The following is a 13,963-nucleotide window of genomic DNA, read 5'->3' as shown; positions in this document are numbered from 1 at the left end:
CCACAACAGAGTGAGTGACTCCTTGCTTGAGCCAGAGACCATGGGGTCATGTCTATGATCCTGTGCTCAAGCCAGTGACCTCAGGGTCTTGAACCTGGGTCCTCTGCGTCCCAGTCTGACACTCTATCCACTGCGCCACCGCCTGGTCAGGCCCTTTGCCCATTTTTGCTGCTGTACATTCATCTTTTTTCTTATTGGTGTATGTGAGAGTTTACTGTACAAGCTAATAAAATATTAACCTTTTGTCACATATTCAAATAGCTTCCTAATCATTTACCTTTTAATTTTGTTAAATGGTGTTACTGACATTTTAAAAGAGGTAAAGTAAAAAAACACTTTTCCTTTAAGGTGTCTGTTTTCAGTGGCATGCCTGGAAAATCCTTTCCCACCCCGAAACTACAGAAATAAATACATATCTGTATTTTCCTGCCTTTAAAACATTTAAATTTCTAATTCACCTAGATTTTAATGCTGGCACAGTGTGAAAAAAGAGAATCTAACTTTTAGAAAAGCCAATTACCTCAATCTTGTCTAATGAAAAGTTGATTTTCCTTATAAACCTCAACTGTGGAGACAATAGAAGGTTAGAAATAGAGGCCAAGTCAAATCTATCCTTTGCAATGAGAGGCCACGGGTGGCTGGTCTTGCCAATGACAGGGATGTGGCATGGTATAGGTACCATCTCTTCCACTTCCTCACTCCTGCTCAGAGGTATAGGCTGGCAAGTAACAACTATGAGAACAAAGTTCACTGTGCAAAGGGCAGAGCAGACAGATACAGTGCAGAGAGCCTGGTTCCTACAGGCGTCACTAAGCAGGAGCAGGGGCCTCCTACGATGCTTACCTGCTATCTGCCAAACAGTTCTGGCTAGACGCTGTTATCTGCACCTAAACAATCCTATAACTCACCCATAATCTTTTCTTCCTTAATTGTATACGAAAGGCTAGGATTTACTGTTGTCAGCCAGGCACTGTACTAAGCAATTTGTTCTCATTATCTCCCTTTATCTTCTCAACGACTCTGCAACACACATTCTACAGTTCTACAGTACTTTTCTAACTATAAATATCAATGACAGCTTCTGAGTAGAGAAAGACAAATTACCTGTACACATCAGTGAGACACACCCCTATTTCAGAAGCATGAAAGCAACAACAAAAGGCATCTTAGCCCTGGTCAGGTAGCTCAGTTGGTTAGTGTCGTCCTGATACACCAAGGTTGCATGTTCAATCCCCAGTTCTGAGCCCATACAAAAATCAACCAATGAATGCATCCATAAGTGGAACAATAAATTGGTTTCTCTCCCTCTAAAAATCAATAAATAAAAACAATTTTTTTAAATAAAGCATCTTAAAATTCATCAAGTATTTTACAGATGAGGATACTGAGGCTAAGTAGATTTGCTCAAAAATCACACAATTAGTAAGAAATAATACCATGATTGGTTGCTAAATTACTACACCTACTGAGGTCAGCTATAGGATGTTCTTATTTTGTTTCATTTATCTATCATGTCACAATGTCACATTTTTATTTTTAATTTTTTTTCTGAGAAAGCAAGTCCAACTTTTGTTTTGTTTTGTTTTTGGTTATCCTTGTACATTTATTCTCTCAGGGGGGAAAAAAGCCTTTTAAAATCATTTCATCACCGGACCAGGCAGTGGCGCAGTGGATAGAGCATCAGACTGGGATGCGGAGGACCCAGGTTCGAAACCCCGAGGTTGCCAGCTTGAGCGCAGGCTAATCTGGCTTGAGCAAGGCTCACCAGCTTGAACCCAAGATTGCTGGCTTCAGCAAGGGGTCATTCGGTCTGCTGTAGCCCCCCAGTCAAGGCACATGAGAAAGGAATCAATGAACAACTAAGGTGCCGCAACAAAGAATTGATGCCTCTCATCTCTCTCCTTTCCTGTCTGTCTGTCGCTATCTGTCCCCCTATCTGTCTCTGTCACAAAAAGAAAAAACAAATCATTTCATTAAGTCCCAACACTTCACTTTGGAAATTCATTCCATAGAAGTTATCTTGAATGGGGAGCTCAGCTCTAAGGAATCTATGGAAGTGCAGGTATGGTAAGAAGTCTACTGAGTGCCAGGGAAAAAGGCAACGAACAAAACAGATCCCTCCCCTGATGGAGTGTGCATTCTCAGTGCTCCTCACAGTGAGATGCACGACAGAAGGGGACTGTGAGGTAAGGTAACTCATACAACTAACCCTGTTTGAACACAGAGTAATAAGAGTTTGGGCTCTGAGTGAGACAGACCCCCATGTGAATCCCGAATTTGCACTGACTAACTTCAAGGCTTGACTCAAGTCATAACGGCAAGACTTGTTTTCCTAACTTAGAAAAACAAAGCTACTAATAGTCATTCCTCGCAGCAGTTAAGAAAATTAAATGAGGCCCTGGCTGGTGGCTCAGTGGACAGAGTGCTGGCCTGGCGTATGGAATCCTGCGTTCAATTCCCAGTCAGGGCACATAGGAGAAGTGACCATCTGCTTCTCTTCCCCTCCCTCTTCCCCTTCTCTCTCTCTTCCCCTCTCACAGCCAGTGGCTTGATTGGTCGGAGCACATCGACCTCGGGCACTGAGGATAGCTAGGTTGATTTGAGCATCAGCCCTAGACAGGGGTTGCCGGGTGGAGCCTGCTTGGGGTGCAAGAGGGAATCTGTTTCACGATCTCACCTCCTGTCACTTAAGAAAAAAGAAAAAGAAAATTAAATGAGATACATAATATAAATAACACAACATTTGATGTACAGTTAATACCTCAACAAGTACTGGCTATTTGGGAGAAGAATGACAAAGAAAGATATACATTGTTAACTGCAAAACAAGAGCTTACCACGCTCTATGTACAGAGATCATCTTTCCTTAAAATATATACACTCACAGGAAAAAATTAAAAACATAACAAACTGTTAAATCTGCTGGTGGGTTTAATGGCAACTTATCTTTCTGTTCATCTGTATTTTCTATAATGTAATGTTCTATAATGTAATGTTAATTTTTGAGTCCAATTAGGAAAGAGGAAAGGCTTAATGATGACTGAGTAGGAAGGCTTGTTTCTCCCAAGAGCTTAGAGTCTAGAGGTGGACTCCAGTACTAAACTGGCTGCCCAGCAAGCAGAGCCTCACCTTGGTTGTTCTGAATCAGAGCTTCCTGGGTGAGATCTAGTATTTATACATCTAGTTCTGACAGATCAACCTTGCCCTCGTGGGCACTAGTCTGACACTGAAGAACTGCTGGAATAGACTTGGACCAACTATGACATCCTCTGATTTATTTGAACTCTTTGAAGTTAGCTCTAACTTTCCCGCAAGTGGGGACCACCCTCACTGCCCTGCCCAGCCTACAGGGACACTAACACTTGGCACGAGTGCTCAGCAGAGGCAACCTGTTGGTATTGCAGAGTGTCTGCATGCTAAGAATGCAGGGCCTCTGAAGCCAGCTTTATCATTTACGCTCCCTTGTGTCCCAGATCTGTGTCAACATGAGGGGAACAGAGGGCCTGAGGCTGGCCCTTGGAACAGAAGCCAGGCTGCTTTCTGTCGTAGGTTTAAAAAGAGATCTCTCTTTCCTGTGCAGTTCAGTGAACCACAGTTTACAAAGAACATCAACCCACTCCCATCCTGAGTGCAGGGGGTTGAATAACATCTCTCCAAATCCATGTCCACCCAAAACTGCAGAATGTGACCTTTTTGGAAATAGGCTCTTTGCAGATAAAACTATATAGTTAAGATACCAATGACTGGTATCTTTACATGAGAAAAGACAAGAACTGGACACAGACACAGAGAGGGCCTTGTGAAGAGAAAGGCAGATATTGGAGTAATGTTGTCACAAGTTTAGGAACACCTGGAGCCACTAGAAGCTGAAAGAAGGAAGGATCCTTTTATAGAGCTTTCAGGGGAAATGTGGCCCTGCTAACACCTTGATTTTGAACATCTGGTCTCCAGAAATATGAGAGAATAAATTTCTATTGTTTTAAGCCAACAAGTTTGCGACAGTTTGTTAGAGCAGTCCTAGGAAACTAAGGGAATAAGGCCTTCGATCTTAGGCACTCTCGCTATGGCTGGCGGAATTCTAAGACGACCACCAATGACCCTCACCCTTGTGTGTAAGCAGGCCCTGTAAATATGAGACATCAGTCCTGTTATTGTTACATTATCTAGCAAAAGGAGCTTCACTGGTGTTAGCTGACCAACTCAGTTGACCTTAAGATAGGAAAATGATCCTGTACGGGCCTGAACTCATCAGGTGAACCCTTAAAAGGGACAGGTTGCGCCTGACCAGGTGGTGGCGCAGTGGATACAGCGTCAGACTGGGATGCAGAGGACTCAGGTTCGAGACCCCAAGGTCACCAGCTTGAGCGCGGTCTCATCTGGTTTGAGCAAAAAGCTCACTAGCTTGGACTCAAGGTTGCTAGCTCGAGCAAGGGGTTACTCAGTCTGCTGAAGGCCCGCGGTCAAGGCACACATGAGAAAGCAATCAATGAACAACTAAGGTGTTGCAACGCGCAACGAAAAACTAATGATTGATGCTTCTCATCTCTCTGTTCCTGTCTATCCATCTCTGACTCTCTCTCTCTCTCTCTGTTAAAAAAACAACAACAACAAAAAAAAACAACTCTTAGAAAAAAAAAAAAAGGGACAGGTTGCTCCTGGCAAAAGGGATCTGAAGAATGAGAAGGATTCAACATGGAAGAGAGAGTAACTCTTCCAGTATGAAGTCCAGCAGACACCAATTTAACCAAGTGACCCAGGAACACATCACCACTAATGCGGCATATTGACATCCTGAACACCCTGATCAGATGCTCTGAAAAGGATGCAACATCGTTTTCATGGTATTCTTGCCAAAAGAGCATGACTTCATTCTAAGAAAGATAGAGGGACTGTTAGAGATAGGAGAAGACAAAAGAGAAATAATAATTAAATGCAGTGGGGGACAATGGATCAGATCCTTGAACAGAAAAAGGATATTCATGAAAATGCTGCTGAACCTGATCTAAGGCCTGTGGCTTAGTGAGTGTGCCAATGTTGATTTCCTGTTTTTGGTAACTGTCCTATGGGGTGAGGGATAAAAGGGCACTCTGCTATATTTTTTATAACCTTTCTTTCTTTTCTTTTTTTTGTTTGTTTGTTTTATATTTTTCTGAAGTTAGAAACAGGGAGGCAGTCAGACATATTCCCGCATGCGCCCGACCAGGATCCACCCGGCATGCCCACCAGGGGGCGATGCTCTGCCCATCTGGGGCATTGCTCTGTTGCAACCAGAGCCATTCTAGTGCCTGAGGCAGAGGCCATAGAGCCATCCTCAGCGCCCGGGCCAACTTTGCTCCAATGGAGCCTTGGCTGCGGGAGGGGAAGAGAGAGACAGAGAGGAAGGAGAGGGGGAGGGGTGGAGAAGCAAATGGGCGCTTCTCCTGTGTGCCCTGGCCGGGAATCGAACCTGGGACTCCTGCATGCCAGGCCGACACTCTACCACTGAGCCAAACAGCCAGGGCTATAACTTTTCTTTAAGTCTATAAAACTGGTCCAAAATGAAAATTTTAAAATAAAAGGAAATGGTTGAGTAAATTAATAGAGGCTTGCCTCGGAGCTGAAGGCTAATAGGCATTCTCCCTTGCTCCTTTATCCTCATCTCTACAGTAAGTATGCATTACTTTTGATGGCCAGAAGCAGGCGTGAGTGGACGGTGCAAAGGGTGCTGGTGTGCGGCCATGGAGCTGCTCTAGGCCAGGGCAGGCTGGACTGAGACAGAGGGTCGCTGCAGCACAGCGGTAAGTCTGATGTGGAAACAGAAACTATGGTACCTTAGACCCCCGAGCTCTGTAAAGTTGCTGAACCCGATCTAACTTTCTAGCCTCATCACTTGTCCCCATACCAGCCACTCTGGCCTATGTTGACCACCCCTGCCCCAAGAATATACATCTTTGTGTCGCTTGTTAGTTGACACAAGTTTCTTTGCCAGGACTCCTCTTCTGTCTCTTTCCCTTTCTTCCTAGTTTTCAAAACTTGGCTTAATTCCCCTTCCAGGAAGCCTTCTCAGACCATTCCTGCCTCAGTCGCCTACCCTCCTCGGGCCTCCATAAGCATCTCTCGTCTGTCGCGCTCATTGGAGCTTAAGGAATGCCACGAGATAGCCTGTAATTGTCTGTGTGTATTCAGCTCACCTCCACACAGATTTACAAGCATCTCTGGAAGAGAGACAGTGTTCTGCCTGTCCTCAAGGAATGGAAGCTCTTAGCTCAACATCATGGGCTTGGACCATCGCCTCCACTCCTCCTGTGCATCCCTGTACCACACAGGCCCCTCTGCTGCCACAAGTTGAGAATTTATTTATTTTTACTTTAAAAAACATTTATTAATTTTAGAGAGAGAAGAAGGGAGAGGAGGAAAGAAGGGGAAAGAGCAAGACAGAGAGAGAGAGAAAGAGAAACACTGACTGTTCCTCCTTCAAGTCATGCATTCATTGTTTGATTCTTGTGTGTCCTGACTGGGGATCGAACCCACAACCTTGGCTCATCAGGACAATGCTCCAACCAACTGAGCTACCTGGCCAAGGCCACAAGCTGAGGATTTATTAACCAGGAGTCTATTGTGTCTATCCCCAAAACTCTTTATGCCACTTCTATTTATTCTTAAGATTACAATTAAATAGTAACTAAAATATAAATTGCAGAAAGGGTTATTTACTTACTTATTTTAGAGAGAGAAAAAGTGGGAGAGAGAGAGGCATCAATTTACTGTTCCACTGACCCATGGACTCACTGGTTGACTCCTGCATGTGCCCCAGCCAGGGACGGAACCTGCAACCCTGGCACTTATTTTGTTCCCAAGATTTCAACTGAGTATTTACGATCAAACTTACATCGGACCTACTATAACTTATTATCTAACAAATAATTATTTGAAATCCTGAAGCTCTGCAACAGTATACTTTACTTCAGAAATTTTTCATAAAAATATGCTTTTTTTTTTGACAGAGACAGAGAGTCAGAGAGAGGGACAGACAGGAAGGGAGAGAGATGAGAAGCATCAATTCTTCACTGCAGCACCTTACTTGTTCATTGACTGCTTTCTCATACGTGCCTTGACGGGGGGGGGGGGGGAGCTACAGCAGAGCGAGTGACCCCTTGATCAAGACAGCGACCTTGGGCTCAAGCCAGCAACCTTTGGGCTTAAGCCAGCGACCATGGGGTCATGTCTATGATCCCACCCTCAAGCAAGCGAAGCCATGCTCAAGTCGGATGAGCCTGCACTCAAGCCGGCAACCTCGGGGTTTTGAACCTAGGTCCTCCTCGTCCCAGCCCAACACTCTATCCACTGTGTCACTGTCTGGTCAGACAAACTATGCTTTTTATGTTCATGTGTAATGACCTTATTTTTGTTATTTTAAATGAATGAATAACTATTTTTATATTTGTTTTCATTTTTAGCATGGTAAGTATCAATAAGTATAGCCACATAAGCAAAAGACAGTCTTAAGGAATTCTAGGATCAGTAAGTTTAAGAATTGCTCACCTAGAAAAATGTGTTACAAATTTTAAAAAAAGATTAAATTAGGTGTGTGCATTAAAAAAGTAGGATTTTGCATGTGAACTGGTTTGCAAATGTTTTTTTAATTCTTGCTTTATGTATTTATTTTCCTGAAGTGAGAAGCAGGGAGGTAGAGGCAGAGGCAAACTCCCCATGCACCCGACTAGGATCCACCCGGCATGCCCACCAGGGGGCGATGCTCTGCCCATCTGGGGCGTTGCTCTGTTGCAACCAGAGCCATTCTAGCGCCTGAGGCAGAAGCCACAGAGCCATCCTCAGCACCAGAGGCCAATTTTGCTGCAATGGAGCCGTGGCTGCCTGTGGGAGGGGAAGAGAGAGATAAAAAGGAAAAAGAGAGAGGAAGGGTGGTAAAGCAGATGGGTGCACTTCTCCTGTGCACCCTGGCTAGGAATCAAACCTAGGACTTACCTACACCAGGTGGACGCTCCACCACTGAGCCAACCAGCCAGGGCCCTTGCTTTATTTTTTTTAATGAAAACTAATTAACAGATGTATAAATCTTTTCCCCAGCAATTATACTTTTGAAGATTTCTTCTATTTTACATATGTAGAAAATGCCATTTGTACAGTTTTACATGCAGCATTGTACCTAATGACAAAATACAGGAAACAACCACAGCTGGGGAGAGGGAAGCAATAGTCACTGGTTAAAAATGTACTGTACTTCCGTACTCTGGAGTACTGTGCAGTTATAATAAAAGAATTATACAAGGATTCTATGTGCTGATATGGAAAGATCTAATATAGTTAGTGGGTTAAAAATACAAGATGCTAAACAATGTATCTAAAATGCAAACTTGTAACATTTATAAGATGTTTCCTTGAACACTGAACATGTATGTGACTTTTTAAACTGTTTTTTAGTCTTTTGATTTTTTTTTCTTCTTTTCCAAGTGAGAAGAGGGAAGATAGAAAGACAGACTCCTGCATGTGCCCTGACCGGGATCCACCCGGCAACCAGCAACCCCTGTCTGGAGCCTATGCTCTTTCCATCTGGGCCCATGCTTACAACGGAGGTATTTTTGTGCCTGAGGCAGAGGCTCCACAGAGCCATCCTCAGCACCTGAGGTCAATGCACTAGAACCAATTGAGCCTTGGCTGCAGGAGAGAAAGAGAGGAAGAGAGGATGAGAGGGAGGGAGGGAAGGAGGGAAGGAGGGAGACAAGGAAGGAGGGAGGGAAAGAGAGAGGGAGAGAGAGGAGAGGGAGACAGAAAAAGGGGGAGAGGGAGGTAGGTAGAGAAGTAGAGAGGGAGGGAGGGGGGAGGGAGAGGGAGGGAAGAAGAGGGAGGGAGGAAAAGAAGCAGGGAGGGAAAGAGGGAGAGAGGAAGAGAAGGAGAGAGGAAAGAGAAGGGAGGAAGGGAGGGAGGGAGGTAGGAAGGAAGGGGGGGAGGGAGGGAAGGAGGGAGGGAGGGAAGAAAAAGTGAAAAAGCAGATGGTCACTTCTCCTATGTGCCCTGACCAGGAATCGAACCTGGGATATCCATACACTAGGCCAATGTTCTACCAACGAGCCAACCAGCCAGAGCCAGCCTTTTGATTTTTGAGCTATGTGACTATATGGCCTAATAAAAATATTTAATTTAAAAAAAAAAAGATGAGAAATTGCAGGTGGTACATGTAGTACGATTTCTATATACAAACAATTTGCAAGTCTCATTAAGGGATCTAGAGACCCACCCAAAAAAAGCCTTGGCCCTAAATCAAAGTTTTGGTAAATAAAAATATATGCACATGTTTTTAAAGTAAAACATGTTTAAAACATGGACTTTTTGTGTGTGGCAGAGACGGAGAGAGTCAGAGAGAGGGACAGATAGGGACAGACAGACAGGAAGGGAGAGAGATGAGAAACATCAAGTCTTTGTTGCGGCTCCTTAGTTGTTCATTGATTGCTTTCTCATATGTGCCTTGACTGCGGGCCTTCAGCAGACCGAGTAACCCCTTGCTCGAGCCAACAACCTTGGGCTCAAACTGGTGAGCTTTTGCTCAAACCAGATGAACTCGCGCTCAAGATGGCGACCTCGGGGTCTCGAACCGGGGTCTTCTGCATCCCAGTCCGACGCTCTATCCACTGCGTCGCCACCTGGTCAGGCAAACATGGACTTTTTTTATTCCCAACTTCTGGTTAACTTTTTTTATTAACTACCAGTACTAAATGAATTGACAAAGAGCTCCCCAGGACCCACTGATAATAAATTCAGGACAGTCACCTTCTCATTCCAGCCCGATTCTCCTGGGCCTAATAATGATGGAGAAAGGTTAAGAGGCCTGAGAACGCAGTCATATCTCCAGCTTCCAAGGCAGGAAATCTGGTTTCCCATGGTTGGTCATACCAAGCTCTCTCAGGTAGATTCTATGACTGCCCCCCTCCTCCCATCTTTGCAGAAGTCCCAGAGGGCTCACAGAGGGCTCTGCCTCTAGATCTCAGCTGGGCCTGACAAAGGGTCCCCTCTGGGAACCTTGACAGCTACAGTAAGAGTGGAGATGAGGCAGCCTGGCTTGGAGACCTTGCGGAGAGCCTGCCCTGCTTATCCCCGGGAGAGCGCAAGGCCCCTGGCGGGCAGCAGACTCTGGACTCCTTATCTGCGGGCACTCTGCCAGCCTCAAGGTCAGAGAAGTCCTTTCTAGACATCTAGTGAATCCTGGCTGGAGTCCTGCAGCATGCCCCTTCCTCACCTACTCCCCACTCTCCACCCTTCCATGTCCCCAGAGAGTCTGGAAAGAGAAAGAAGTAAAAGACTTCTCTAGGAGAAACTTCTCTCCACACAAGCAAACCCCACCCCCACCCCCCAAATGAACACAGAGACAACTAGCTCCTTACTCTTCACATTTTCAAGGAAAAGACTAGAACTGCCAGCAATTTCACCTTCACATTTATGAACAAAAATGGAGCCTTCCTTTGGTCTTTGTTACTGAGCCTCTTGGCGGTAAGCAGTGCGACTCGGGACACCCATTAATATCTCTAGATCAAACTTCTTCAGCTGTAAAACAAAGGGGTCCCCAAATCCCTCCAGTTCAACATCTCAGAGTCTGTGGTTCTGCAAAATGCCTGAGCATGACTGTGTTCAGGCATCGAGTGCAAACAGGCTGAATAATTTTGGCAGAGTGGCAAGAAGGCCCCAATTCCCAGACATATGCAATCTATTCACAGCACTAGTACTTAGATCCCAAGAGCCTGAAAATACTGGACACAGATAGAGGTTCCTCCTGGAACAGAGTAGGTATGATCAGGTAAGGAAAGATAGAAGTGGGAAGGGTTTGAAAACAGGACCAGTCCAGTGACTGATATAAACTGTGTGCAGTCAAGTCCTTCCTGCCTTTTTATCAGCCCCAAAGAGGAACATTTTCATTACCAGAACAAATCAGAGTAGCTTCCAAAATTTAACGGTGAGAAATACAACTCTTTTCCCTTTGCCCAGTGAATCCGTGGGACAATCCCTGGCAGGCCACAGAAAAGAGGTCTACCCAGAAAGTCAGGGAAATTGCACCCTTGTCCCCAAGGAGGAGATGAACCAACCTTAAATCAGTGCTCATCCCACTCCTACATAATCCAACCCACCTATCAGCTTCTGGTACCCTGAAATAACCCAGTGGATCACAAAGATTATGATAACAAGAAGGAGAAGACCTCTACTGTGTTCCAAGCACAATCACAAGGTGCTTTATGGTGGTGAGAACAGGCCCCCAAAGATTAAGTCTTTCTCTATGGTCGGCAGTACTGGGGCCAGGATGGGAACACAAGTTCATCTGGCTCAAAAGCCCAGCATTCTCCAGCCACCTGATACCACCTTTAGCAGAGTGCTGTTCTCCCTGAACTTCACTAAACACAGTAGGGCTTCTTTTGTGCTGCCAACTCATTCTTCACATACAGAGGCTCTTTCTGCCCAACAAGAGTATGCTGGAACCCCTCTTTGCATTCAGCAGCGGCCAGTACAGAGCCAACCACAGACCAGGCCCTGTGACTAATCTATATACTAAGGGACAAATGACTACTCTAAATTATGGAGCTTCTTCTTGCCTAAATAACAAGGCCAATTATTCTGTGTTCGGTGCCCTTGAGTCAACTTGCAGACCAATGGAAGGGAAAACAATACAAGTCTATCTTCTGGTTTCCACACAATTTATGAAAAACTCACCTCTGAGTCTCCAACAGGAAACAGAATATGTGGTTTTTAATCCCAGCTGCTAAAAGTTACGATTCTGGACATTCTTTCTCTTGCTTCACCAAGCTCCTCAGAGTTTTTACAGTTCTTGTTTCAAGAGGTTAGGATTAATGGTAAGAGACCATAGATCTAGTCTGACCTTAGTACTGACCCCCCTGGGACAGAGGCCAGGGTAGCCAGGCCAGTCCTCACTAAACACTATCATCACCACTTACCAGCAGCCTACCCTGCTAGCCTGGGTTTCTTATGGAAGAGTGACTAAAGACAAACCCTAGCTCAGAGGGCAGGCTCCAGGAGGAAGGGTCAGGTCAAAGCTGCTCCTGCCCCCACAGTTCCTTGTTCTCTCAGCGATCATGCTTACACAGTCCTCTTGAACACTCGGGCCCTTGCAAACACTAGATCCTCAATACTGTAGCCACAATACAGAGCTGAGGAAATTTTCTTGGCTTAATTTGGACCTTAGGATCACATGGTGAAACTGCTTGGATGGCTATTTGGTCCTCTTGCCCTAACCCACCAAGAGAGGGCAGCCTAAACCAGACCACCTAAATTGGTCAGTACCAACCAAAAATAGCTAAAAAGCCATGCCCATGGGGCAGGCCAGGTCCGAGTTAGCGTGGTCCCTCCTTGGCCATTCACCATCTGGGATGAGGGACACAGTAGCTAAAAAACAAAGTCTGGACACCAGTAGTACCCCATCCGGGACGCCCCACGAGTTGCCTACCAGATTTGCCAACCTATTCCAGACTTTCTCTGTCTTCGAGTCGGGTTAGTTCCTGGAAGTCTCCCTGAGCCAGCAGCGTGGGTTTCCAGGTTCTGGGAACCTTCTCAGCCTCCCCCATCCCGCACTCTCCAGCCACCGCACCGCAGCCGAGACCTCCCTTTCTCTACTAGTAACCTCATGAGGGCACTTAGGCCAGGTGTCGCCTCCATCCAGCGTACGGGCCGTGTACGAGTCCTCCGAAGACGGCGCGGTTTCAGCCCGAGAATTCTGCAGTCCGGCTCCAGGTCCCCGGCACACCGGGCCCTCCCCCCGACCCGGTGACCCGAGCAGATCCTCCGCGCGCCGCCGCATCCCCGGGGCTCGGCGCGGCCCCGCCCGAACGACCTCCCCTCCTCACCTTCAGCTGGGGGCGCAAGCCACTCACAAGCCAGGCGTTCGGGCGGCCGGTAGCGGCAGCGGCGACGACGGCCACAGCACCAGCTCTGTCCCTGCGACCGCGCAAGCACACCGCGTGCCCTCGCCCCCCTGCCTGCGTCCGTCCCCGCCACGCCGCGCATGCCCGGCTATATACCCTGCGCGTCAGCCCGCCCCGCTCCGCCCCACCCTGCGCTCCCCGGGCCTGCCACGTGGGGCCCTGCGGGCGGGGGCGGGGAGGGGTACGTGCTGGAGCTACCGCCCGCTGCTGCCGGCTAGGCTAGACCCGGGGCTACGCTCGGCTTGCCCTGGGCGCCCTCCTGCTTCTCGAGAATCCGAGCTGAGACCCTGGCTCGCCGAGATCCTAGCTCAAATTGTAGCTCGATCCGAGTCATCTAACGGGTCGGCGAATTACATGCTTCATTCACTGAGGCCACACGGGCTCCTCCTTCCCCTGGAAACCTCCCGTTAAGATTTACCCCCCCACACACACCCCTTATGTGGGATGCTCTCACAACCTGCCCTACATCCCCAAGGAGTAAGACTGCTCCGCACCTCACATGTAGGTGTTCATTTTAACACATCTGATTACTATGAAAAGGTTCTCTTCCTTCCCAGTTCAGTTCTGAAATATACCGTAGAAGGGGAGGCACCCAGACGATGTTTCTTCTGAAATTTCCCACCAGCCAAAAGTACAAAAAATTCTTGTTTACATTACAGATTACACATTAAACTCACTTTTCGAACTAGATGTCACATCACTCCCCCAAATGAGGCTAGAGCCCAAAGCTGGGAGAAATGTTATTTTTGGTTTGCGGACTGTTGTAGGAATCTATACCATGTGGGATAGTCCCATTGAGATGGATATCAGGCCTGGGAAATGCTACTTTCTTGAGAAAATAAGCGACCCATTAAGCTCTCATTGTTCTGTTCTGCCAGACATCACTATTATTTCCTGTACAGCTAAGTCAGTTGCCAAGAGGACCAAAAAGAAGGGCTTTTTGGCAGAATTGTAGCTAGTTCGTACCTATGTCCCTGTTCTATCTAGCTCAGTGACTGGTGCCCAGCTACTCTGTGTCTTTGTGCATTTGCCCAGGGAAGGGAGAG

At 46.6% G+C, this 13,963-nt stretch overlaps 1 protein-coding gene across 7 annotated transcripts in view; it reads right to left on the bottom strand.

Annotated features, from left to right (window-relative positions):
* SLC39A14 (solute carrier family 39 member 14) overlaps positions 1-13,025 on the bottom strand; it is a 53,909-nt gene extending 40,884 nt beyond the window's left edge. For 2 of the 7 annotated variants that reach the window (XM_066351432.1, XM_066351440.1), the window contains exon 1: positions 12,840-13,025. In XM_066351432.1, the coding sequence (XP_066207529.1) occupies positions 12,840-12,999 (160 nt within the window). In that variant the 5' untranslated portion in view covers positions 13,000-13,025. Of the gene's footprint in view, positions 1-1,104; positions 1,308-12,616; positions 12,755-12,839 lie in introns of those variants that run through there. The other 5 variants (XM_066351454.1, XM_066351471.1, XM_066351462.1 and 2 more) reach the window with 5 other exon arrangements.
* Between the last annotated feature and the right edge of the window lie 938 nt (positions 13,026-13,963).

This window comes from Saccopteryx leptura, chromosome 1, assembly GCF_036850995.1.
Source record: "Saccopteryx leptura isolate mSacLep1 chromosome 1, mSacLep1_pri_phased_curated, whole genome shotgun sequence".
Classification (NCBI taxonomy): Eukaryota; Metazoa; Chordata; class Mammalia; order Chiroptera; family Emballonuridae; genus Saccopteryx; species Saccopteryx leptura.
This window is presented reverse-complemented; position numbering and strand designations above follow the sequence as displayed.